At 41.1% G+C, this 25,848-nt stretch overlaps 1 protein-coding gene across 5 annotated transcripts in view; it reads right to left on the reverse strand.

The window, feature by feature from the left end:
* The window catches only part of LOC122564836 (serine/threonine-protein kinase Nek6), a 272,209-nt gene that overhangs the window by 80,691 nt on the left and 165,670 nt on the right, over positions 1-25,848 (reverse strand). For all 5 annotated transcript variants that reach the window (XM_043720147.2, XM_043720146.2, XM_087998434.1 and 2 more), the window contains 3 exons: positions 22,891-23,001; positions 5,061-5,169; positions 2,607-2,714 (listed from right to left, as the gene is read on the reverse strand). In XM_043720147.2, the coding sequence (XP_043576082.1) occupies positions 2,607-2,714; positions 5,061-5,169; positions 22,891-23,001 (328 nt within the window). The remainder of the gene's footprint in view (positions 1-2,606; positions 2,715-5,060; positions 5,170-22,890; positions 23,002-25,848) is intronic.

The raw sequence follows: 25,848 nt of genomic DNA on the forward strand, positions 1-25,848 counted from the left end.
AGTGCCAGGCCCATGGACAAACCTTGGCATTGGCAATGACTTCTGCCTCTCATGCCACATGATTACAGTTGCCAAAGAGCCCAGTTCCATGTTTAATGAGGTGGAAGGCAGGCAATGGTGTGAAAAATGTCACTCGAAGGCATTGGGGTCTTGGCACCAGGATTCTCACTTTACAAAACACTTCTACTACAAATGAGAAGATTGCACCCACAAATTCCTCATGTACCAGTTGGTCCTTGGAAAGTGGTGAAAGCAATTGGCATTCTTTCACTTTCAATTACAAGTCCAGAGCTCAGAGATAATGCAATCACGTAATTGTGTCGTTAAGGTGGGGAGAGCTAATCTGATTACCCTATAATTCAGAAGCAAAACTTGTTTAGAACCTGACAGTGGGCATTCCATTTATTTGGTTAAAAGTTACTGGGACCAAAACAATACAGTCAAGATTAGAGTGGTGCTGGAAAGCACAGCAGGTCAGGCAGCATCTGAGGAGCAGGAAACTCGATGGTTCGGGCAAAAGCCCTTCATCAGGAACGACATTGGGAGCCTTGGGGGTGGAGAGATAAATGGGAGAGAGGTGGAGCTGGGGAGAAGGTAACGGAGAGTACAGTAGTTGGATAAAGGTGGGATAAAGGTGATAGGTCGGAGAGGAGGGTGGAGCTGCCTTCTCCCTAGCCCTACCCCCCTCCCATTTATCTCTCCACCCCCAAGGTTCCCTGCCTCATTCCTGATGAGGGGCTTTTGCCCAAAACTTCGATTTTCCTGATCTTTGGATACTGCCTGACCTGCTGTGCTTTTCCAGCACTACTCTAATCTTGACTCCAGCATCTGCAGTACCCACCTCTGCCAAAACAATACAGAGCCACCAATACAGATGGGCTGAGAAGTGGCAGATGGAGTTTAATTCAGATAAATGCGAGGTGTTGCATTTTGGGAAAGCAAATCTTAGTAGGACTTATACACTTAATGGTAAGGTCCTAGGGAGTGTTGCTGAACAAAGAGACCTTGGAGTGCAGGTTCACAGCTCCTTGAAAGTGGAGTAGCAGGTACATAGGATAGTGAAGGTGGCGTTTGGTATGCTTTCCTTTATTGGTCAGAGTATTGAGTACAGGAGTTGGGAGGTCATGTTGCAGCTGTACAGGACATTGGTAGGCCACTGTTGGAATATTGTGTGCAATTCTGGTCTCCTTCCTATCGGAAAGATGTTGTAAAACTTGAAAGGGTTCAGAAAGGATTTACAAGGATGTTGCCAGGGTTGGAGGATCTGAGCTACAGGGAGAGGCTGTTTTCCCTGGAGCATTGGAGGCTGAGGGGTGACCTTATAGAGGTTTACAAAAATTATGAGGGGCATGGATAGGATAAATGGACAAAGTCTTTTCCCTGGGGTCGGGGAGTCCAGAACTAGAGGGCATAGGTTTAGGGTGAGAGGGGAAAGATATAAAAGAGACCTAAGGGGCAACTTTTTCATGCAGAGGGTAGTACGTGTATGGAATGAGCTGCCAGAGGAAGTGGTGGAGGCTGGTACAATTGCAACATTTAAGAGGCATTTGGATGAGTATATGAATAGGAAGGGTTTGGAGGGATATGGGCCAGGTGCTGGCAGGTGGAACTAGATTGGGTTGGGATATCTGGTCGGCATGGATGGGTTGGACCAAAGGGTCTGTTTCCATGCTGTACATCTCTATGACTCTAAACCAATTCTCTAATGCAGCCAAGCAGGACACCACCAGCTCTACTGTCACAGACTGCCCTCTAGTTCTGGACTCCTCTACCTGATGGAAAAGACTTTGACTATTCACCCTATTCATGCCCACGTGCATTCAGATATATACAAAGGAGGATATATACACATGCACATCTACATACACATGCACGTGCACATGCAGATGTACAGATACATGCAGATGTGCCCAAGCAGAGATGTACACACATACACAAATGGAGATGTACACACAGAGAGGTGTACGCACACATGCACAAACACACAAGCAGATACACCCACAGATGTATACACACACGTACACAAAACATATGCAGATGTACACACACATACACGTATGCAGACATACACAAATAGAGGTGGACATACACATAGAGGTGTAGACACTGACGCGGAGATGTATACACATTTTTTTTTAACATTATTGACAGAATAGATAAAACTCCAGACTGTATCACAGCTAAGAGTTCACTTTTTGTAACAGCTACAAAATTATCTTTAAAGATGTATAGGAAGATAGAGGCAAAGCCAGTCATTGCTTTTTTATTGACTTTGAGGATTTAAAACCAGCCTCCAGTCTTTGCTCAATCTCTTCAGCTCTTCCCACAAGAGACTTAAAATCATCCACCGCTTGCCAGAAAAAAAAAACACCCTCTAAGTGTGCGTGAATCAATGAGCTGCGATTAAATCTCCTGGCCTTAAAGAAACACCGTGGAATAATATATTGTGCATTATGTGATACAATGCTCCTGTCAGAAAGCGACACATCTTCTGACATGTACATGAGCAACGCAATCAGACATCCCTCATGTATATAAACATTGGGGCCAATAATTGTTTGATTAAAATAAAAAACGATACACAGTTTTCTCCAATTGCTGCTTACCTAAAGAGTGTGCCGCTGTGGTTTTGGAACTGAAGAAGCGTCCCAGCCCGAGGTCCCCCAGCTTGACTGCTCCTGTTGCAGTTATGAACACATTTGCTGGCTTGATGTCTAAGAATGAAAACAGAGAGTCAATCAATAATGAATGACTGGTTTAAAAGAGAAAGTCATGAAGTCTTCATGGTGAGTGCGTTATACTGACATTTGTTTATGGTTTGTATATTATCAAAAGGTTTACTTTGACAGTTACTTTGTATCGCTTCATAAATATCATAAATAATAATATAATTTTCATCCCTGAGTCGCAAGCTCAGAATGGGTTCAAATTTCCATGACCCTTATTGTGATGTATAATGAAAACTACCAACAGATTGAGTTACATATTATCGCAGTAACTGTATTTTCTTTATATTCAGTCAAGGGACATGCGCATCACTGACAGGGCCAGCATCTGTTGCCCATCTCTCTAGTTGTCCCTGAGGTGGTGGTGAGCTGCCTTTTTGAACCACTGCAGTCCATGTGTTGTGGGTAGCCCCACAATGCAGTTCAAGAGTAAATTCCAGGATTTTGACTCACACAAGGCCTAGATCATTCAACCATTTTGCTCAACTGCTGTTGGATTGCATTCTGAATCATGTTGTAACCCTACTTCCAGTCACTTCCAGTTCATATAAGTCAGTTGGTTTCACAGATTCATTCCACTACATGAGAAGGCACCAGGTCCGGATATTTTATTAACAAATCTGTTGCAAAGGAACCATAATCCGCAGCATGACCATGTTCATTTCAAAAAGCCAAACCTCAGTCCAACTGTTGGAACAGAAGTCTATGCATTAACTGCTCTAGGCTATTTTTGAAAAAAATTCAAGGTAGGAAACAAGTAGCTCTTTTAAAAATAAGAGGGCATTTCTTAAAATGTTTATCATTCTTTCACCAGTATGCAGAATGCGACACATTGCTCTAAAAAAATGGAAAATATTCAAGAGGATGAAAATCGCTCTCCAAGTCCATTTATAGGCACTTCAGTTGTCATGGTATATTTCAGGATTTGAATATAGAAAGGGCAGCATGAGTTACTGACTGAGAATCATCTTCATCCTGACAGAAGAATAATAAAAACCGTAGAGCAAAAACAGAGTACAATGGTCTAAACAGGAATCAGGCATCAGGAATCAGGAATCAAAACAAACCTGAACATCCACTGCCTTCTGGATTGCATCTTACAACATCACTGTGTGGATAAAATACCTGCAGTGTTGAATTTGGCTCATTTTCCATTGGGGCCACTGAATAGTAATAAAGAATAAGAACATGGCTGATTTTCTCCCCCCTCCAAAGCCCAGTTCAAAGATCAAACATGGATCTTTCCTGATTGAATTTGCCGAGTCTCAACCTGTGCTGTGCGCTTACCCATTCATGGTATGGTGGCTGATGGTCGCACTGTTAATGGCGGGCTGATGGACATAACATGTGGAGATTTTGAAGAAGTGATTGTAAATGTTTTTAAACATCAAGCTATTTCCATGCAATGGATTGCTGAAAGAATAGTCAGTCATTCAACTTGGCAAGCCAGTTAAAGGGAAATCCATTACTGTTAAAATACAGTCTGAATTAGACTAAAGAGCTCTTCAGTACGTAATGGTATTACAGTCAATTCTTATGAAGAGATTTGAGAAATTAAATGTAAGTGCCAGCTTGCTCTTCAAAAACAGCAAAGTACCTGATGGCAGGAAATTCCTTTAATAGCACCAAATCTTCAGAGTAATTAGTGGCACGTGGAACTTGATGAGTGTCTGATCATTCACCACAAGTAGATGTGCCTAATGCATAAAACTGTAAATGTGATCTCTGTCAAAGCCCCTTATAATTTTGTTGCACATGGTTCGTAAAGGGGATTTTCCCTGGAGGAGACTGAATTGGCAACTTCCAGCTTGTCTAAGCTGAGGGAGTTGAAGGCTGACACCTGCACTGTTATTCACATAAGCACAAAGGGTGATCACAGCTTATACAGTTATTAAAAAAAACTTGGTGCTCCCTGAGAGTTTTAATCAGGCTTGAATTCCTCTTTAAATTCAGGCAATGTAGACAGGGGGAGCACATTGACTCTGTAGTCAGTCACTGTACACTGCTGAATAAACAACCCAGAATTAAATGATGCCCTGACTTTCCCCACTAAGCCCTCTGTGACCAGATACCAAGCTAATCAAATGTGCATGGTGTCTTCAGTCATTATGGTTGGAAGCAGAAGTGTCTATAACATGGGACATTCCCTGTGGACCTGTAGCCTGCAGCTACCCACTCCCCACATACACAGAGACAGACAGACACACATACACACGCGTCCCGCATGATCAATAAGGCAGAGTCGCAAACAGCTTTTCTTAACTTATCCTGTGCTCCTACTAAACTGAACTCTAGTTTTCGATGGAAAGGAATGCTTTTTTTGTCTTTTTTTACCTCTGTGCATCACCCTTCGGGAGTGCATGTGTTCAACGGCGCTGCATAGCTGCACAAAATATTTCCATATCGTTCTTTCTGGGATTAGCCTCTTTTGCTTTTTGAAGTACTGTAGAAATAATGAATAAAAGATGCATGAATAAACAATGAGATTTAGACTCAGGCACTATGACTCCAGGAACAAGTGCCATTCATGCTGCAATTGCTGAAACGTTGCATAACAAAAAGCATTATTCATACTTGCATTACCATTTAACTCGTTCGTTTCTCCACCAACATTTGGTGCTCCACTGATTTCTAATTACTTCAGTGAAACATCCTGATTAGTATCTGTTCTCCGGATTGGTCACAAGTCCTTAGTTAGTTGAGGTGAGATTAATTAGGCTGCATCAATTAACCAAACCAGCTCTAAAAATAATCAGCATCTGTGAGGTTTCATTTGTTAACTCAAAGGCAGCCAAGAAAATGTTCCTCAAAACAAATTATTTAATTATTTTAAAAGGGATTTTAAAATCTTGCTGGATGCCAGAGCAAGCTCATTATCATTTTCTTGCTATTTTAATAAATTACGTGCCTCATAATTGCTTAAATCTAATCTACTGGATCGAACGTGACTGATAGCGCCATTTGTAATGAAAAGGATTATATAAACGATGTATTTGGCTACAGGATTATTTTATAGAATAACGAATATTGAGCAATGAATTATAGACCTTACACTGTCATGTGTCTATATAGTCCAGTCTCTATATGATCCTATGTTTACAAAATAATGGATCTATGTATGCTACTATGACTGTAAATAATATCTGTGTAGTTCCATTTCCATATGGTCCTGTTTGTTTGAATAATTCCAATAAATGTAAATGTGACTTTCCAAAATTAATAAAGGATCTCAAAACTCAATCATCTGGCTGTCATATTCCATGAATCTTTATTCTTATTTTCCTGACCATTGACTCGACTTAGCAGCACAAATGAAAATCATAGAGTGAAAGCAGGCCATTCGGCCCATTGAGTCACACTGACCCTCCAAAGAGCATCCCACCCAGACCTAGCCCCCCTGCCCTATCCCTGCATTTCCCACTACTAATCTACCTAGCCTGTACATACTGAATACCATGGGCAATTTAGCATGGCAAAATCACCTAACCTGCACATCTTTGGACTGAGGGAGGAAACTGGAGCACCCAGAGGAGACCAATGCAGACATGAGGAAAATGTGTAAACTCCCCACACAGACAGTTACCTGAGGCTGGAATTGAACCTGGGTTCCTGGTGCTGAGAGGCATCAGTGCTAACCACTGCGCCACCGTGCTGCCCAAAACATATGTAGGCAACTTCAATTTCATCCCATTTAAGGCTGCAGATGCCATGTATTGCTCTTGATCGGGATGGTTGAAAAAAGCATACCGTGCAATGCATTAATTACTGAGCTATGAGGCAGCTCCCATTAACTAGTGCCAAGCTAACGTAAGTACACTTACCAAACGCTGGATTAGTGGTGCTGGAAGAGCACAGCAGTTCAGGCAGCATCCAAGGAGCTTACCAAACACTTTCTAATTGTTTAAAGTCAATAACGTAAGTAATACAACAAACTGAAGGGGTACTGCCTATAATAAATGCTATCATCACAATATCAAAAATGCACATTTCAACAATTAATTCATTCACATGGGCAGTTTTGGAAATAAATATGAAATTCCACTGTCTATTTTAATTAAGGCATTAACCATTTTATTTGAATGCATTCTTAGCTGATGTGTACACTACCATCTCAACTCCTTAATTAGAATATATTATATGGATAATTTACCATGCTAAAATAATTCAATCGAATATTTATAAATGCCCTTGCACCAAAAAAAGTAAATTATTAAAGTGGAAAAACAATCTTATACACACAATTCTATAAATATTATTTTATTTTGTACTGAAAATTATTTATTCAATGGCAAACTGGACTTATTCCTTTTTTTCTTTATCTTTCATGTGCTTGACTAGGTTCAATACTCACAATGGAATAGTTATTTAAATCAGCTGACATTTAACTAAAAGAGAACCTAATTCCTCATTTGGTTTATGCAGTAAAGTCCCAGGAGGACCAATCTGTAATCCTTCATAAATAATTCATTACAAAGACAATACTGTTGAAAGAAATTTGACAAAGCGTTTGTTGCATGCAGTTGTTACTTGATAATCTGGCCATGTTTGTCACTGGCAAATTCTGCTGGATAAGCAAATCATATTTATTGGAAGACAATTATTCCATACAGGGTGTTAAAATTACTCAGAATTGAAGGAAGTCCACATTAACAAATTTCAATTAAGGAGCTATAACTGAAATCAGTTTCATTTCTGACCTCTTTCCCAGTACTACTATGGGTCAAAAATTGCCACCTGAACTAATCTAAACTCCAAAAGTGGCAGCACGAAATGTACAACCACCATGTATTATTTCACTCCGTTAAATCACAAATTGTATGTCCCTGGCACACCACAAGCACTCTGCTAAAGATCTGGGTGCCTGACTGTGGCCAGAATTCAAATCCTCTCCTCTACGCTTACTGAATCTTCCTTACAGAATGCATTATTCTAGCAAGTTCTGGCCAGAGTACCCAAGAAGAGGGACCTATTGAACAATGGCTCTGATATCTGGAATATTTCATGCTGTAACATGAAGATTTTAGAGAGGATCTTGTGCGAAAGAAAATGAGGGTGAATACAAGACAGATAGGAAGCTGCCTGAGACAAATGTGAAATTTTTTTTACACAATGAAAGTGTCTATTGAAACATGGCAACACTGAGGACAAACAATCTGACAGGTAATAGCAAATAGACTATGGCAACATTACCTTGTGCGGTTGGGACCTAGTGCTATGCTATTGTAGCAGTTTTATTATCCTCTTATCTGGTGACTAATTTTCAACAAAAAGAGGTTCTCTGAGGATGAACACTTAATTAAGTAACTTTTTCAAAACTGTTTTCACCTACTTTCATTTCATAAACAGACCATTTAAACTCTGCATTTGTCACACATCCAAATGCTTCAGGAGAGAAACACAGACGGAACCTTCTGGAACCTTGAGTAATGCAGTGGGAAATGTGGGAGGATCTTATGAGAATTTACAGGATGAGGCCTATCCTGACATTGGGAGCAACGAGTCACATCTTCAACCAGAGTTCTGCACATCCAGGTGAAATTCTCACTAGGGTGCAGACCATTGGTTATTGTTGGCCTCATTTACTGCCAATCCCGCCTCATGAATATGCAGCTTCCCATCTTATCACCTGCAGTGAGGGAATGAGAAGATAATAATTCCTGACATAAAAGTCAGAGTGGGAACCTGGTGGCTCCAGCCCCCTATTTGCTCCTCCAGGTTGCCATCTTGGACAATCAGCAACAATGTCTCAGGGTACAGCACAGGGCACTGGCCGCATAACCCTCATGCTCATGGACGCTGGCATGTAATAGCAGCCAGCCTCTTCGGACCCTCGTGGCACCTCCTGTTACAGGATGATTTAAAGCTGCAATGTCAAGGGTCACTGGTACCTATCATTGCAATACTGCTGCAAAGAAACTTCACACAAAGGGATAGGCAGCACAGTGGCTTAGTGGTTTGCACTGCTGCCTCACAGTGCCAGGGACCCAGGTTTGATTCCAGCCTTGGGCGACTGGCTGTGGAGTTTGCACGTTCTCCCCGAGTTTGTGTGGATCCCCTCTGGGTGCTCCGGTTTCCTTCCACAATCCAAAGATATGCAGGTCAGGCGGATTGGCTATGTACACAGGATTGCAGAGATAGGGTAGGGGAATGGGTCTGGCTGTGATACTTTTCGGAGGGTAGGTGCAGATTCAATGGGCTGAACAGCCTCTACCTGCACTGATAGGGATTCTATGGCAGGTACCCAGCTCACCATTGGAACAGGCTGAATTTTAGGGCTGTTTACTTGCTCGCTCATCTTGAGCCTGCCAGGGTGCTCAGAGCACCCCTGCCCTGCCTGTCTTTTCTGTATTTTGTCCTTCAGCCAGAGGTACTAAGCTCACATTAATTCTGGCTGGCCTTGCCACTTAGCACAGACACCAAGCCAGGAAGCTCCTTGGGATTGTCAGTCGTCAAGGGAGATGGCTTTTAGTCAAGGCCCTGTGCAAAGTCAATGACAGGTGGCCTCCAATATCAGTCCAGAGGCTCGAATATTGAGTCAGTCAGCATCACCTCCTCATAGGGTGAGGAGCTGAATATCAGGCAGCCCTCCATTCCTCTGGGCTCTTGTTGCCCTATGAGGTAGCTTTGTGCTGTTATAAGAGATGGATTGAGAAAGATGAAAGTGGGCAACACAGCAGTTTGTACTGGAACAGGTAGGGGTAAAGTGGTGAGTGAGTGAGTAGGTAGCACAGAGGCTATACAGGGTTAGCGGTGTTGACTGTTAGAATGGGTGCGAGTGAGTGAGTGAGTGAAGATGTTGCAGAATGAGAGTGGTTGAGTGTGCTCCTCAGTGGAAGGTGTATGCAGGCGAGTGAGTATGAGATTGCAGAGGGAAAACCGTGGCTTTCACGCTGGCGGAGTGGGGAACGTCACTGACCTTATTCCCACGGCGCTGTGCATTCGTCCAGACACCTGAGATCGCAGTGACGAAGGTGTCAACCTCCGCCTAGGCTGGCATGGTCTGTGTCATGGCCTCCACTGTGAGACCTGGGGGAAGAAAGGCTGGCCCTCCTCTACAATACCCCATCCAGCAGGAGCTCCAGGTTCATGTTAACAAAGCAAGGTGCCAGCTGCCCCTTCTCTGCCAAGTGCAGGGCAAATGCCACAAACCATACAGGGCAGCTTCAGATTGACAACGCTCTTTCGAAGGTGGCACCAGAGATGACAGTCAAACATGGCATATCCTGGCAGTGATGAGTTCTTCTGGGCAACAGTAAGGTCAAATCAAGCTCGAACTGGACAAGAGTATTACCATAGGGACAAAGAAGGTAAGACAATACAGTGAGAGATTTCACTGTGCCTCACAGAGAGAAACCCTTCATGAAATTTAACAAAATTGGCACTTAACTAAAATACAAGGTTCAGCCACAGATTCTGATCAATCCTAATTTGAAGGTTATTATACTCTACTCATATTTGCCTCTCCAGCTGCCCAAAGATGCTAACTCACATTGGGACAACTTTCTGTGGCTACCAACAATCCTTCATTATACACCAAGTAGCCAGTAGCTGTCAGGATTGTAACAATTATAGGAATATCACACCTACACTGGATTTACTCAGCATTCACTTTCTAATAGAGATCACAGACTAGCAATCAAGACAACTAGCCAATATTTTCAGGCCCCAGCCCATAGATGTTCAAGTCAATTGTAACATGCTGATTGCCTTCACTGGGATCAATCAATTCAACATAAAGAATTGAGCCCTCAATCTTATTCATATTGTGACAATGTAAACTTCAGAATTTTAATAAATGCTCATGGATTGGAAAAATCAACAGAGATAAACTGTTACACAAGGATCGAAAGAAACAGAAATAACTTTTTTTTCTCTGGAATAAACGTGTTTCTTAAGATGAAAGGAACAATGAGAAATTAGCATAAAATGTAGTTAAAACAATGTGTGAATTGAGCATCCCCTGAAGAAGGAAAATAATTAAGTTTTTATAGAATCGTAGAATCCCTACAGTGTGGAAGCAGGTCATTTGCCCATTGTGCCCACACCAATCCTCTGAACAGCACTCCACCCAGACCCACCCCATCCCTGTAACCCGGCATTTCCCATGGCTAATCCACCTAACCTGCACACTATGGGCAATTTAATGTGGCTCATCCATCTGATCTTCATACCTTTGGACTGTGGGAGGAAGCCACAGCACCTGGAGGGAACCCACACACAGACACAGAGAGAATGTGCAAACTTTGCACAGACAGTTGCCCCAGGGTAGAATCGAACTTGTAAGGCAGCAGTGCTAACTTTTGAGCCACCATGCTGCCTCTGTTTCCTCAGACACAGGAGGTAACATAGGAGGTAACACTTACTTCATAATCTGCTGCCTCATGATATATGGGCAATTAGTCCTGCCGGCAGAAGCAATATTCTGAAGGGGTTAATTGCAGGAAAAAGCTGTTTTAAACAGAGAGCTAACCCCGAATGTAAGACCATATGACATAGGAGTAGACATTAGGCCATTCAGCCATCGGGTCTGCTCCACAATTCAATCATGTCTGATAAATTCATCAACCCCATTTTCCCACTTTCACCCCATAATCCTTTACACTCAAGAACCTATCTATTTCAGTCTTAAATATACTCAATGACTTGGCCTCCATAGTCTTCTGTGGCAATGAATTCCATAGATTCACCACTCTCTTGCTGAAGACGTTTCTCCTTATCTCAGTTCTTTTACTCTAAGGCTATACCCTCCAGTCCTATGCTCTCTTACCAATGGAAACATTTCCCCAACATCAACTCTGTCCAAGCCATTCAGTATTCTGTATGTTTCAATTAGTTCCCCTCTCATCCTTTTAAACTCCATCGAGTATAAACCCTGAGTCCTCAAACATTCCTCATATGTTAAGCTTTTCATTCCTGGGACCATTCTCATGACCCTCCTCTAGGACCAGTACATCCTTGCTAAGATATAGGGCCCTAAACTGCGCACAATACTTCAAATGTGGTCTGTAACAAGGAATAGAGGAGCTAGTTTTGATGACAAGGCAAGCTGCAGAGTTGAGGCCTCTGAAAGTGTAAGCAGTATTGGGGAAGAAAGAATCTATAGGATATCAATAAACACACTGCTTGAGAGAGAGAGAAAATTGTACAAAAATCCAACACCAGAACAATTCAGCAGCAGAACTTCGAAGAATAACACTGCAGAAGGACTGAACCCTGGAAACTGCCAGAGACAAACTACTATTGGTTGAAATCCTGGTCAGATTTCACCATTAATGAGGTAATAGCTAAATTGGGTTGCAGGTTTATACTTGTTTATTTGAGGAGTGTTAATAAAGCTAAAATTATTTCAGTATTTGATTTGAGGTTTCTTTACAAATAGCTGAATTGATGGTAGTTTACCCACAATAACATATACCACAGCAAACAAGTACATTTCTACAAGAGGTTACCTCTCATTCCACGGTCCTTCACTGATGTGGGAAAACTCTGCAATGTTCTAATTATGAATGTTTCTGTACTTACATACTTACATTTTTGCTGGATTGTTTTAGCTCAATGCATCATTCCAAGCTTACATTTCTCAAAACAGACAGTCTTTGTCAAAATATAAAACCTGTGTTCTGAACGCTTTGACTTATAATCAGGGAATTCAGCACACGAGAAGGGTAAAATTACATGGAAATTTGCCTGCTTCAAGAAAATGGGATGGAAATTATTGGTCAAAGAATAAAATGTTCCCCTTGAATTCCTGAAGGCTTCGTGTGCTGCAAGACAATCATTCTGCCATATTAACCAGAATGAGAGGTGCCTCTCCCTCAATGACTTGACCGTACGTGGTAGCATGAACTTCCATACCACTCTGTATTGCAGATGAAATTGATGAGATGTCTTTTTTGATCAGTCTAACCTCCCAGACATCTTTAGGAAAGAAAACTCAACCAGCAGACTGATATTAAAGCCGAAGTGTGTGCGACATCACCTGAGTGCACCCTTTTATCTATGACACTATCCTCCATGAATCATATGCTCCACATTTGTGCATAATAATTGCAACGTGCTTCTATCATTATACTCTCTTCTAAAAATATTGCTCCTTCTCTGGGTGCAAATATGTTTCTATCATATGTTCCAGAGCTTCAACCTGTTGTCTCTCAAACCTCCAAGACATCTCTATCTAATTGTCATAATGAAATCTGGCAAGTGGTTCATGAAATTCCAATGGAAGGTCATTCAGGTATTAGAAAAACGCAGGCTAAAATACTAATATATGTTAGAGGGCAAGATTATAGAAAAATGGAGTCAAATTTTGCAAAGCACACTCTACATGTTAGGTAATAAGGAAAACCCACCCCTCAATGAACCCTGTGTTTTTAATTTCAATACCAGCTTTTGAGGAACCACTTAGCAAGGTCTTAATAGATTTTCAAGGACCCATGATTGAAAGCAGGAATGCAAACCAGCAGTTACAGATGTTTCCACACAATTTCCTGAAGCAGTACCTTTAAGGAAAAATACTGCAAAAATGGTCAGAGGATAGCTCAGTTCAATGTTTAATAAGATGTGAATTACACAAAGAAATAGAATCAGAGCAAGGATCAAATTTTCAAGAAAATGTTGACTAGTTTGAGAATTTTTTAAAATGTACATTTTCAACTTATAACCCGCAATCTCCAGGTACACTGGAAAGGTAATGGCAACATTTGAAAAGCTTATTGTCACGAATTTCAAAATGGCATTGAATTCCTTTGTTAATATTCGTCATTAAGGATCTTCCTAATGAGTCCACAGGGATTAGTCCTTTTGAAGTAATATATAGTGAGAGGTGAAGTGAGAGTACCACTTAAATTAAATTCGATAAACTAAAACCAAGAACCAACACTTACCAACTATATCTCAAATTTATGAGAGAAACTAACCAATAGGAGTTAACAGAAAAACTGATTTGTGGGAACAAGCCAAGTAAAATGGCTGAGACTGTACATGATGGTCATGTGGGGGACATGTTACCTATAAAGCAATACCCTTACAGACTCACTTGAAAGAAATTAGCACAGGTGAGAAAAGAGATTAAGTTCATGAGAACAATGTCATTAGTCACTGAGGCAGCACGGTGGCACAGTGGTTAGCACTGCTGCCTCACAGCGCCAGAGACCCGGGTTCAATTCCCGCCTTAGGTGACTGACTGTGTGGAGTTTGTACATTCTCCCCGTGTCTGCGTGGGTTTCCTCCAGGTGCTCCGATTTCCTCCCACAGTCCAAAAATGTGCAGGCCAGGTGAATCGGCCATCCTAAATTGCCCGTAGTGTTAAGTGCATTAGTCAGAGGGAAATGGGTCTGGGTGGGTTACTCTTTGGAGGGTCGGTATGGACTGGTTGGGCCGAAGGGCCTCTTTCCACACTGTAACAAATCTAATCATTATCTCTTATGATGCTGCTGAAAGCAAATAAGTCATAAAGATTCTATATTTGTTTTCATAAAGTCAATGTTTTGGGGAGCTATAGGATTTATAGCTATGTTGGGTTATATTGAAATAGATTAACTTATTTTATTTTATCCTAATTTATTTTGTTTAATAAACTTCTGTTTTATTGTTAAAATCAAATGTGCAACATTGCATGTTTGTGTTTCTGTAAGAGATCATCTCATTAAAACCAAAACAAACAAAACATGACCAATATATGATTTCAGTCTAGGATCTGACCTGTCCAGTAACAACTTCAGCTGGGAATATAACAAAAGACATTATAGAATAAAGGCTATCGTTGTTCTTGTTGCTGTCTGGGGCTCAGCCAGTGTTGAAATCAAACCCACACTATTGGCATCAATATGCATCACAAACTAGCCATAGGTGTTCCTAGCGAATTGCTATTGCTCATATTCCAATATCAAATATCCGTGCGGGGAGAAGGCCAACATTTGAGCATATGTTGCTGACTGGAATGACAGCAGTCTCAGACAAATCGATCGAGCCATTGTCATTTCATGGATTGTAAAGCCGGGCTCTCATTTGTTACGACAACATCTGGAGGGGGGAATAAACTCCTCTCTTTTCTCTTCTGAGATTGGTTATAAGAAAGATTGAATTTTTTTTAAAGATGTAATTTTTACCAATTCAGTGTGTACTTGACCATGTGTATAGCTATATGAAGAAAAATGTCAGAATTACCTCTTGAATACCCAAAATTAATGAATTAGTATTATTCCATATTCATTCAAGTAAAACATAGAATTTATTAAAATGATAAAACCTGTTATAAAACATGCAATACATTCAGGCACACTAGCAAGTTAAGGAGAACAAGTTATAGACGTGTGTGTGTGTTGACTAGATTACTTACAACGTGGAAACGTGTGAGAGAGAGAGTGAGAGAGAGAGAGTGGGTGGCACGGGGTGGTGAAAGAATGTTAAACTCAATGACTAGAACATTGTATATATTCCATGGTCTTAAAGTTCTAGTCACGTTTGTTCTGGAGGCAGTCTCTCCTAAACTCCAGCCCTACAGTTTATATGCCTTGGTGCTGTGGAACTTCAGGATCCTTTTAATTTAAAATTCTTCATTGGTGTGATGTATTCTAACTTATCACAGAGATGGAGCCACAGCTTGAAGAGACAGCTTCTGTTACTATTTCACATGGCATACCTTTTTTCATGTTATGCCCCCTCTGTAACAATCATACAGGTCTATAAACATTGCCTTTCACAAAGGGGAGTTTCAATCGTGTAATAGCTCTCTATTGGCACACAATGAGAACAATTAATATTAATACAGGAGTTCTCCCATTGCCAAAGCTACCAAGATGCAACTGAAACAAATAGGGAAGTCTTCGGTATTCTTTTACATAATGGGTTTCCTTGGTCTCTGGCTGTTCCTGCAGATGAGGTAGCTGTTGTTTATTACCTAAAAGTTATTTTCCTAAATCACTTATATAATGGTAAATGTGAAATTCTGCAGGGGCACGGTCCAGACACTTCTCCTGTTAATCTACATCAGAGGCTTTTAAAAACTTGGTCAGTCTTGTATATCTGGTGGCCTCTGCAACCATTTTAAAACACAGTTTCCTGGTTCATTGAAAAGCATTTTCTTTTAACAAAAATCCCAGATTTAAAAAAGCAGTTGCGGGACTTAAAGATTATATATATATTACAACTTTATGACACACAGATCACCGAAATGGCTGGTGCAATGTCAGCTATTAGATAGTAAAATCACTGAATTATTTAAGAGTGAGGTAAAAGCCTCAAGTGCTGTTCCTATTTCACCTGGCAGTCTGCTTATCTGAGGAGTGAAAACTCAATAGTCTTTACAAAGCTTCCCATGTTGCAAACCTGCAATCTCTAATTCCCTTAAAAATCAAAGGCAGTAGCTCCATTGAAGATCCACCAGCTCCACATTCCCCCCCAAGACTACGCACCATCCTAACTTGGAGATAGACAGTTGTTCCTTTATTGCCACTAGGTCAAATTGCTGGAACTCCTTCCTAACAGCTCTGTGGGTGTCATTACTACCAAACCTCATGAAGACGGCACACCAGCAACTTCTCAAGGGCAATCCGAGAATGGGTGGTAAGTACTGGCCTTAGCGGTCATGTCCACATCCCAGAAGCAAATAAAAAACATCACACTCATTTTAAACAGATTCCAAGACAATAACAGGAATAAGCACAAATCAGCAGATTTGAAAACCCTGGTACAATAAGTTATTAGCTGAATTTGGCTGCTCTCTTCAGTCTGCCATGTTCTTGTACATTTACAATCAGGTTCTGTGGATGTTGCTGACAGATTTCACCTTGCCAGCTCTCTGTCTCCATACAGTAGCATGGTGCCCTTTAACATCAAATATGATGAACCACCTTCAGCCTGCTTCATTCAACATGAGCAACACAGAATTTGGCAGTGCTTCGGCGAGAAGAAAGCTTGTTAAATGGTTAATGCAGCCCTTTAAACACTGTTCGCTGCAGATGCAGTAGACGCACCTCCTCAGGTAACCCACTGTATAGCAAAGGTTGCACAGAATCAGGAGAATATGCAAATCCCAAATATTGGGATTGCAGGCAGCAGAACTAGTCCTCCCACACAGTCTACCCTTGATTTGCATAAGATCAGTGCTTTGTAGCAACAGAAGTAATCAGACAATATTGTATTGTAGTTGGGGTGCATTGATGGACAGGAATGGCAGATTACGCTCACTGATTCATGATCGGAGTCTGCCGGTTATTTACTTACCCACCAACACAGTGATTATTTTAGTCCCTATGCATCTACTAGATATTAACGTCAGAACTAAGCTGTTGTTAGTTATTGTATTTTAGAATGGTCTTAATACATAGTGTAACAAATGTTAACATTGATTTCTGTTGACTGTCTTTGTGATAGTTCAGATGATTCCCACACTCAGATTCTACTATCATTCATCATCAAAGGACAAAACATTTTTTATCGTAGCAGTCCATGGAGTATCTGTAGAGGATATTGATCCATATGGGATACAATGACAGGGAGTGCTATTTTAAATTCTACAGTGACATCAAGATAAAATATTAATGCTTGCTCACTCACTTCAGATTACACATGACACTTACGTTGTAGATCGCATATGAATTCACACAGATGTGCCTCTTTATGATAAAAATCAAAGGAACACACTTTCCAATCTTGTCACATTTTATGCTGGCTTTTAAATTACACCAGCCATAAATTTCTAGCAGTCAATAAAGACTGATAATACTTTCACTGCTCACTAAAATGGCAGATGCAATTCAAGAAGAGCATAATAATTGATGCTTCGTCGCTTTTTAGCTTCTGCTCAGAAGGTTCGACATCAGACGGGTTGAATACTTTCTCTTTATAAAATGCTCAGATCCACCAAAGAATATCAATGTCCTGAGTGTTTGGCACCAAACCATGTGTGTACCAGACAGTGATAATGGCAATGCATGAAGGTGAACTAGCCAGTTATGTGGCTACCAAGTAAGAGTGTTGCAATGTAATAACTCTCTCATTTCCACCCTCCCCTGACACCCAACTCCATGAGTAAATGCTTATTATGAAACGAAAACCCACACAATGGTATCTCTGTTTTGATCTCTATGATAAGTTGCTTAACCTTATCTGTGATCATAGTCAGAGTACCACAAGGAATCTTCGTGTCCATGGGCTACAAGAAAGAAATCAGTTATAATTCTCAGTTAGAAGTAGTCAATTATCAATCCCTGCAGAAATGTGCATAATGTAAACATCACTTGATGACAGGTGAAAATCTGCATTCTGTTCAAATGCAAAGATACGGAGCAACGGTTATTTGGATGAGGCACATATGGGATGAGGCTCTTAAGAAGCTCATGGCTCAAATGAGTCAGCATCTTCAGGACAGGAAAGACACTTGGTGGAAAATGTAGCTTTAAAACAGCATCAAATTTCAGTGAAGCTTTCAAGGTCAGACTGTAAAGGCTAGCTTTCCTGATTACATGATAAGAAGCGAAAGGTCAAGCAAGTTTAACTTGTACATCTTTAATACTATGAATGGACCTCAGCCTTCCTAAAGCCACCACATGAAGCTCACTGCATGAACGAATTGGTGGCTCTTGAACAGAAACCAGAGCCTGAGGCTCAATGTATTATGCATCTGGCAGATATTACATCAAATCCACTAAAATAAAAAATAAAATATAACTTCTTGGAGACAGAATTACTGCTCAATTAAAGGAAAAGTCCATATAAACAAATTGCTAAGTTCCCTTCTTTGTTGACATGAATCTTTGTTGCAAACGTATTCATGGACTTTTCTGTCATGTCCTTTGAGATTGTGATTGTATCTTGCATGTTTGATTTTGTAATAACTAAAGACAGTGCTCCCCTTAAAATTTCGGTTCTTGTGGCAGGGCTAAGCAAAGTGGTAATCAATACTTACAATCATAAAGTATGTTTTATCATTATAAATTTTCCTATTCATCTTTCGTCAGGATTAGTGATTTGCAGAAAAGTTAGTGAGTTGACAGAAACTTTGAACAAAGTCAATTGTTGGGTTAGAATATTTTGTTTAACGACGATGAACTAAAAGAGCCCCATGCTCTACTTTCTAAAGGTGTAAGGTTCATTGTTTAATGGTTTCCATCAAGGCAACACCATTTTGCATTATTTAACTGGTCACTTGGATCTCTCAACAAGCTCTCCAGGTTTGTTCAGTAAGCCTATGTTTAGTAATGCATGCCCCCATTGATCAGGGAAAATGCTTTTGTGTTTCCACAGACTGTGAATGACATACACAGCCAATGATACTCATACAATACAAATCCATCCTCAAAGCAATGAGAAAAACCAAAGTTGACTACCAGAATCAAGCAGAATGAAATATGACAATGACACAAGAGGTCATGACTCAGAAGATGCTTGACACAAGTTCAGGTCTCACGTAAGGCACCTTCACTGAGGTCTACATTTGGTGAAACCTGTTGTTCCTGAACACTCTGCTGCAGCACCTGGATTCAAGCCAGAATGGAAAACTCTCAAAAACTAATTAGCAAATGGAATTATTGTTGGGGGAAGCATCAGCTAAGGATAGACTACTCCAAAAAGGCTGTTCTGAAGTTTTGGTATGCAATGTTTGCATTCGTATATCTTTAAATAACACTCAGGTTATTTCTTCAACTGATGACGTGCTTAGGTTTTGAAATACTTCTATAAAATTCCAAATCAATGCAGGCAAACTACACAAAGAAATGAAAGAAAACTAGAAAATGACAGTCAATGTCAAACATCTCTTCCTCAAAATAAAAGTCTAGACTCTTCAGTCCTTGCACACAAGGGATGGCCTTATAGAGGTTTATAAAATCATGGCAGGCATAGATAAGGTGAATAGCCAAGGTCTTTTTCCCAGGGCAGGGGAGTCCAAACTAAAGACCCAGACAGATACCCAGCGACTATGGCAAGAACTGAATGACATCACAGGTTCTAAAAAGAGACAGTGCAAGATAGCAGACATGACATATCTCTCCCAGATCGTTTCAACGTCTTCTATGCTCACTTTGAGCAGAATTTCGGCGGAGAGGTTACACCTATTCTGACAGGTCCTAACGAACTCATTCCAGCAGTCACTGTATCAGAGGTCAGATCAGTTTTCCTTTGAGTGAACCCAAGGAAAGCAATGGGACCAGACAGAGTACCTTGCACTCACAGCACATGCAGATCAACTGGCAGGGTCTTCTCAACCTCTCCATGCAGCAGACCACTGTCCCTGCCTGTTTCAAGATGGCCAACATCAAACCTGTGCCTAAAAAGACTTATGCAGCATGTCTCAATGACTACCAGCCAGTGGCCCTAACTTCGGTGGTCATGAGTGCTTTGAAAGGCAGGTCATGGCATCAATCAACTCCAGCCTCCCCACTAATCTTGACCCACTCCAATTTGCCTATCAGACCAACAGATCCATGTCAGATGCCATATCACTTGCCCTTCATTCCTCCCTAGAACATCTTGACACCAAGAACAGCTACGTAAGAATCCTACTTATTGACTACAGTTCAGCCTTCAACACTATTATCCCCTCGAGACTGGTTACTAAACTTAGTGATCTCGGATTAAGCCCCACTCTCTGCAACTGGATCCTCAGTTTCCTGACCCATAGGCCACAATCAGTGAAGATTGGGGACATTATTTCATCATCACAAACACTCAACACTGGAGCCCTCCAGGGATGTGTACTCAGCCCCCTACTATACTCACTGTATACCCATGACTGCGTCGCCAAATACCAGACTAATGCCATTTACAACTTCGCTGATGACACCACCATAGTCGGTCAAATCTCAGATGGTGACGAACCAGACTACAGATGGGAGGCAGATGATCTGGAAAAATGAGAACAACCTAGCTCTCAATGCTGGCAAAACCAAGGAACTCATTATTGACTTTCGGCAGGATGTTACTCATGGCCCTCTACACATTAACAGCACAGAGGTGGAACGAGTGGAGAGTGTCAAGCTCCTGGGAGTGGTCATCCACAATAAGCTTTCTTGGACTCTTCATGTGGACACACTGGTTACAAAGGCCCAACAACGTCTCTTCTTCCTCAGGCAGCTGAGGAAATTTGGCATGACGGCAAATACCCTTTCCAACTCTTATAGGTGCACCATCGAGAGCATTATCACTACTGGCATGGCAAATGTACCATTCAAGATCGGAGACAGTTACAGAGAGTGGTGAACTTGGCCCAGACAATCACAAAAGTCAACCTCCCACCTATTGAATCCATCTATTAGGCAAGACAAAGCTTTTGTTGGTACACGTGACAATAAATTCAATTCAATTCAATTTATTTCAATTCAAATTCAATTCAATTCAAATTCAATTCAATTTCAATTCAATTCAAACTAGGGGGCATATATTTAAGGTAAGGGAAAGAATTAAAAAGAGACCTGAGGGGCAACTTTTTCGCACATAAGGGTGGTGAGTATATGTAACGAGGTGCCAGAGAAAGTGGTAGAAGCGGGTACAATTACATTTAAAAGACATTTAGACAGGTGTATGAAAGGAAAGGTTTAGAAGGAAATGGGCCAAATGTTGGCAAGTGGGATCAATCCAGTTTAGGAACTGGGTCAGCATGGATGAGTTGGGCCAAAGGATCTGTTTCTGTCCTGTATGACTCTGAGTTCTGCAACTTAGTTTTGCTTTTCAAACCTGAACAGGTTGTCACTTCCCAAATCTGCATCTAATGTCAACAGCAGTCAATAGTTGAATCCTTCTTTTCGAGGCTTGCAGCCCTGCTGCAGAACCAAAGGGCTCTTACTAAAGGTGCAGCGTAGGTGACTGCACCAAAGCTAAGCGATATCTCCTCATACTTCTGCAATTTACTCTGAAACCTTTGTCCTCCTTCAATGCCTCTTCACTTTTGTCCTACTAGGTGGGATAGTGTTATAATTTAGATAGCTAGGCAAAAAAGGATGGAACTGGAGCCGAGTCTTTGAACAGAGACATATGGTACATATTGTATACCTCATGATCCACTTACTAGACTTTCAGCCAGTTCAAATCTGCACAAAAACAAGGTAAAATAGTGGCACCATGGTAATCCAGTGACTCACGCTAATACTCTGGCAGTATGGTTTCAAATCCCATTACAGCAACTGGTCAAATTCATATGTAATTAACAGATCTGAAATAAGAAGCTGGTGACTAGGACAGCCATTATCAATTGTTGTAAAAGCCGTTGTGGTTCACTAGTATCTTTTTGAGAAGGAAATATGTCATCCTTAACAAGTCTGGCCAACATCTGACTGAAAATCTCAGCAATGTGGTTGATCGTCAATGACCCTCTGAACATCACTCAGCTTACGAGAAATTAAAAATCACGCAACACCAGGTTATAGTCCAACAGATTTAATTGGAAGCACTAGCTTTCAGAGTGTCGCTCCTTCATCACTACCACCTGATCAAGGAGCGATGCTCCGAAAGCTAATGTGCTTCTAAATAAACCTGTTGGACTATAACCTGGCGTTGTGTGATTTTTAACTTTGTACACCCCAGTTCAACACCGGCATCTTCAAATCATGACTACGAGAAATTAGACGTGGACAAATGCTGGCCTTGCTAGTGATGCCCACAAACCATGGAAGAATAAAACAAAAACCATCAGTTATTGCCCACCACCTGAATACAATTGAAACAAGGGATTAATTTAAAGCTAATAGACCGCACTTCCTAATTCTATTCTTATCTATCAGTCGTAGTCAGAAAGTCACCTGCCCTCACTTACTCCAGCCTCCCCTCCATAAACCTTTCCATCTCTCTTTGTCCATTTAGAGGCTCCTTGATCTACCTTTATAGTCATACTTTTGGGCCCAAGCCATTAAATCTCCTTATGTGGGTCAATGTTAAACGTTGTTTGACTTTATTAAGTGCCTTAGGTCTTATTACAACATTATAGGGGCTATATAAGTACAATTTCTTTTTCTTATGATTCCAATTAGCCTGCTGTTGATTTCCAGATATTGCTATTTGTTTCAGATTCCCAGCATTTTCAGTTTTTTTTCTTGTCAATCCCTGCAGAAACAGAACAATACTACTAATGTGTTCACTCAGTTAGTGCCATTTTTCCAGCATTGAAACATCTTGATAAATTGCCCAAGGATAATTCTGACACTTGACTTGGTAAAAGCTGTACTCTGCTCACCTTAATCATCTGAGAGAGATCGCCTGCATCTGCTAACTCCAGAACGATGTTCAACTCATTGTCCTCAATAAATGAGTCCAAGTACTTAATTATGTTGGGGTGATTCAATTGCTGCAGGATAAAGAGAGCAAAATAAATGACTGTTATAGTAAACTGGCTTCACGATAATGATTCTGACTTGTCTCTTCAATTAACATTATTTGGATGGCTTTGATTCAATTTTTAAGAAAATGTCACTTAGAATCCATTACCCAAACACTATTACATACCATGAGGAATATGTTTAGCATTACACACAAGAGAACAAATTATTAACAGAAGAAATAACAACATCACCTCATTAATATGAAAATGATCCACCCTGACTGTATTTAAAGAGGGACAGCTAATTACAAGGTATTATCCATATTTGTCAATTTCTTCACAAGGAAACTAGGCATACCTACTGCAAACATTCCATCTCCAAAATTGATGAAAATTCCTCATCAATTTTCTCTAGAATGGGTGGAGTATTACCCCTGCACCACTCTCTAATTGCCCTCATGAATCCGACGTTCTGCCTTATCTCATGAACACTTTTGTGCAGATTATGAGGATCATGTATGTTATTTAAATTTAATATTCTTTGATTCACCTTTTTTGGCAGTTATTTTAACACTGATAAGCAGAAGACATGGAGGTATTTCTAAGCAAACTGTCTCAGAGTGGGCGCGATGTGAACCCAGACCTCCTGGCTCAGAGATGGAGGCACTGCCACTATGCCACAAGAGCCCTCTCTTTACAGAAGATGTAGACACCAAGTCCCACAGTGTGAGTTAGCGGAGTTAATATGGGAAGATATCCAGTCATTAACTCAAGAGTACTTCTGCGATCATAATCTTTCTACTGCACTTGGTAATTAACCTCAAACAAAAATGAAAATTTCTGGAATTTGAATCCTGTGACCCTCCTTCAGAGTGCTGAAAGCTCATAACTCGAAACATTAACTCTGATTTCTCTCCACAGATCTGCCAGACCTGCTGTATTCCTCCTCAATTTCTACTTGGGCTTCAGATCTCCAGCATCCGCAGCTCTTGGTTTTATTTTAGTAACTAATCCTGACTCAGTCACGTTTAAGAAGTGGATTTCAATGAGACTATTGAGCCCTGAATAACAAACTAAAATCAGCCATCTTCCCCTCGCTCTACATCAATCATATTGAGGTATTAATGATATAAGCATTGACCAATAGGGTTAAAATAGCACAGTAAATATCCGATCACCTGACAAGATTGTGTATTTAAATGGAAAGTGACACTCAATTTTGACAGTTCAATGGTAAGGGTGCAATGCACGCATTTTCAAAGCGATTATTTGAAATGGACCAGTGCAGTGTGACTCATTAATAATCATTTAATATTAAATACAATTGTGAGTTAGGATTAATACAACCATCTAGTGCCCCAATTAAAACACAAGGAAGCAGAATCTTGCCACATTTCGGATAAGTGTCAATTCTTTTGAGTTTCAAAGGGTCTCATTTTAATTTACCTCATTAGCTACTTACCACATCCCATGGCACCCTGCTCTTCTGATGCCAGCCTGATTTCACCAGCTCATTGCACTCAGAAGTCCTTATCTCTCCTGAATTGACTGGCATTCCTGGCACATGTGTGAACTTTAAAGGGCCATTGTGCACTTGAACAAGCACTGACATTCCAAAGCTGCCCTGCTCAATGAATGTCATGTCCCCAGACATGGCAGGCAAAGGAAGATTGGCTCCCTGCGTTTCAGACTGCGACATAATGGATGGAAAGGTACAGAGGAGAGACGTCTTCATTCTCCCGAACTAACAGTGCCAACCAACCAGCTAGCTCGGTCCAAATGTGGGTCTCAGCTGTCTGAAGGAATGGTCAGCAGTACAGAATGAAGGGCAGTGAGCTTCTCAGCTTGGTCAGGGTAAGTGCCACTATCTTCTCTCTGCTACCTCACGCTCACTGAATCCCCACTACTGCACACACCTCCCACCAAGGCTCAAGCTCTACCATCTCACTGCAGCATGCTATCTCTTCCTTTACTCGTGCTCTCCCATCCCAGTCTCCAAGGCCCTGCATGCTCTCCATGGTGCCTACACACTCACTCGGGTCACCTCACCACCTTCTCCTCTACCTGCACCAACACTAACAACTGTGCTCCTGACTGTTATCTCCCTCAATCCCTCCCTTTCACTCATTCCAGGAGAAAACAGCCCAAAGTAGTCCTGAAAGGGCCCAGACAGGATAGTGGGTGCCATGTATTCGACTCCACACCTCCTTGTTCTTGAGGCCCAGTGGGTAAAGGAGAAGGTAGATCCTCTTGCATACTCTCTGATTAGATGGTCAAAGTGATTTGGCAGAATGCCTTGCCAACAGAACTTACAAACAAGTTCCAAACATAGTTTGGCTGGTGATGAAAAAGGTCCTCCCTGTTATATCCTTCCTGAACCTCACTTCCTTCACATGCTGCCCACAACATCGCCAGTGATGGGGAAGAGATTGTTGGTCACCTCATGGTGAAATGGTTCTTTAAGCTGAAGATCTGGAGAGAGATTGAGTGTTTCGTTTTTGTTGAGATAAATCCCAAGTAGCTGCATGACTCTGTGCTCCGTAGGCTATTTTTGGAACGTACATAGTGCCAAATATCAACTGTGGCTGGAGGACCATCAACTCGATGAAAGACACCCTTTGATCTGCCTGAACTTGCTGGTTTTCCAGCGCACAGAACTGTTTACACCCAATTGTTAGCAACTGGCACACTCTGACATTCTGAACTATCTGCTGATGGACTAAGTAAAGCTTGGAGCAGATACTGTAGAGGCACATTAGGGAAAGGTAGCTGTGGTGGTCTTTTCAGACACAGCACACCAAGGGGTTCCAATTATAGCACCTCTGGGATTGTGTGCTTTCCAAAGACTGTATTTCACAAATTAAGAGTATCAAA

This window comes from Chiloscyllium plagiosum, unplaced genomic scaffold (assembly GCF_037043375.1).
Source record: "Chiloscyllium plagiosum isolate Xiang-an unplaced genomic scaffold, Cpla_swu_hap1 HiC_scaffold_21, whole genome shotgun sequence".
Classification (NCBI taxonomy): Eukaryota; Metazoa; Chordata; class Chondrichthyes; order Orectolobiformes; family Hemiscylliidae; genus Chiloscyllium; species Chiloscyllium plagiosum.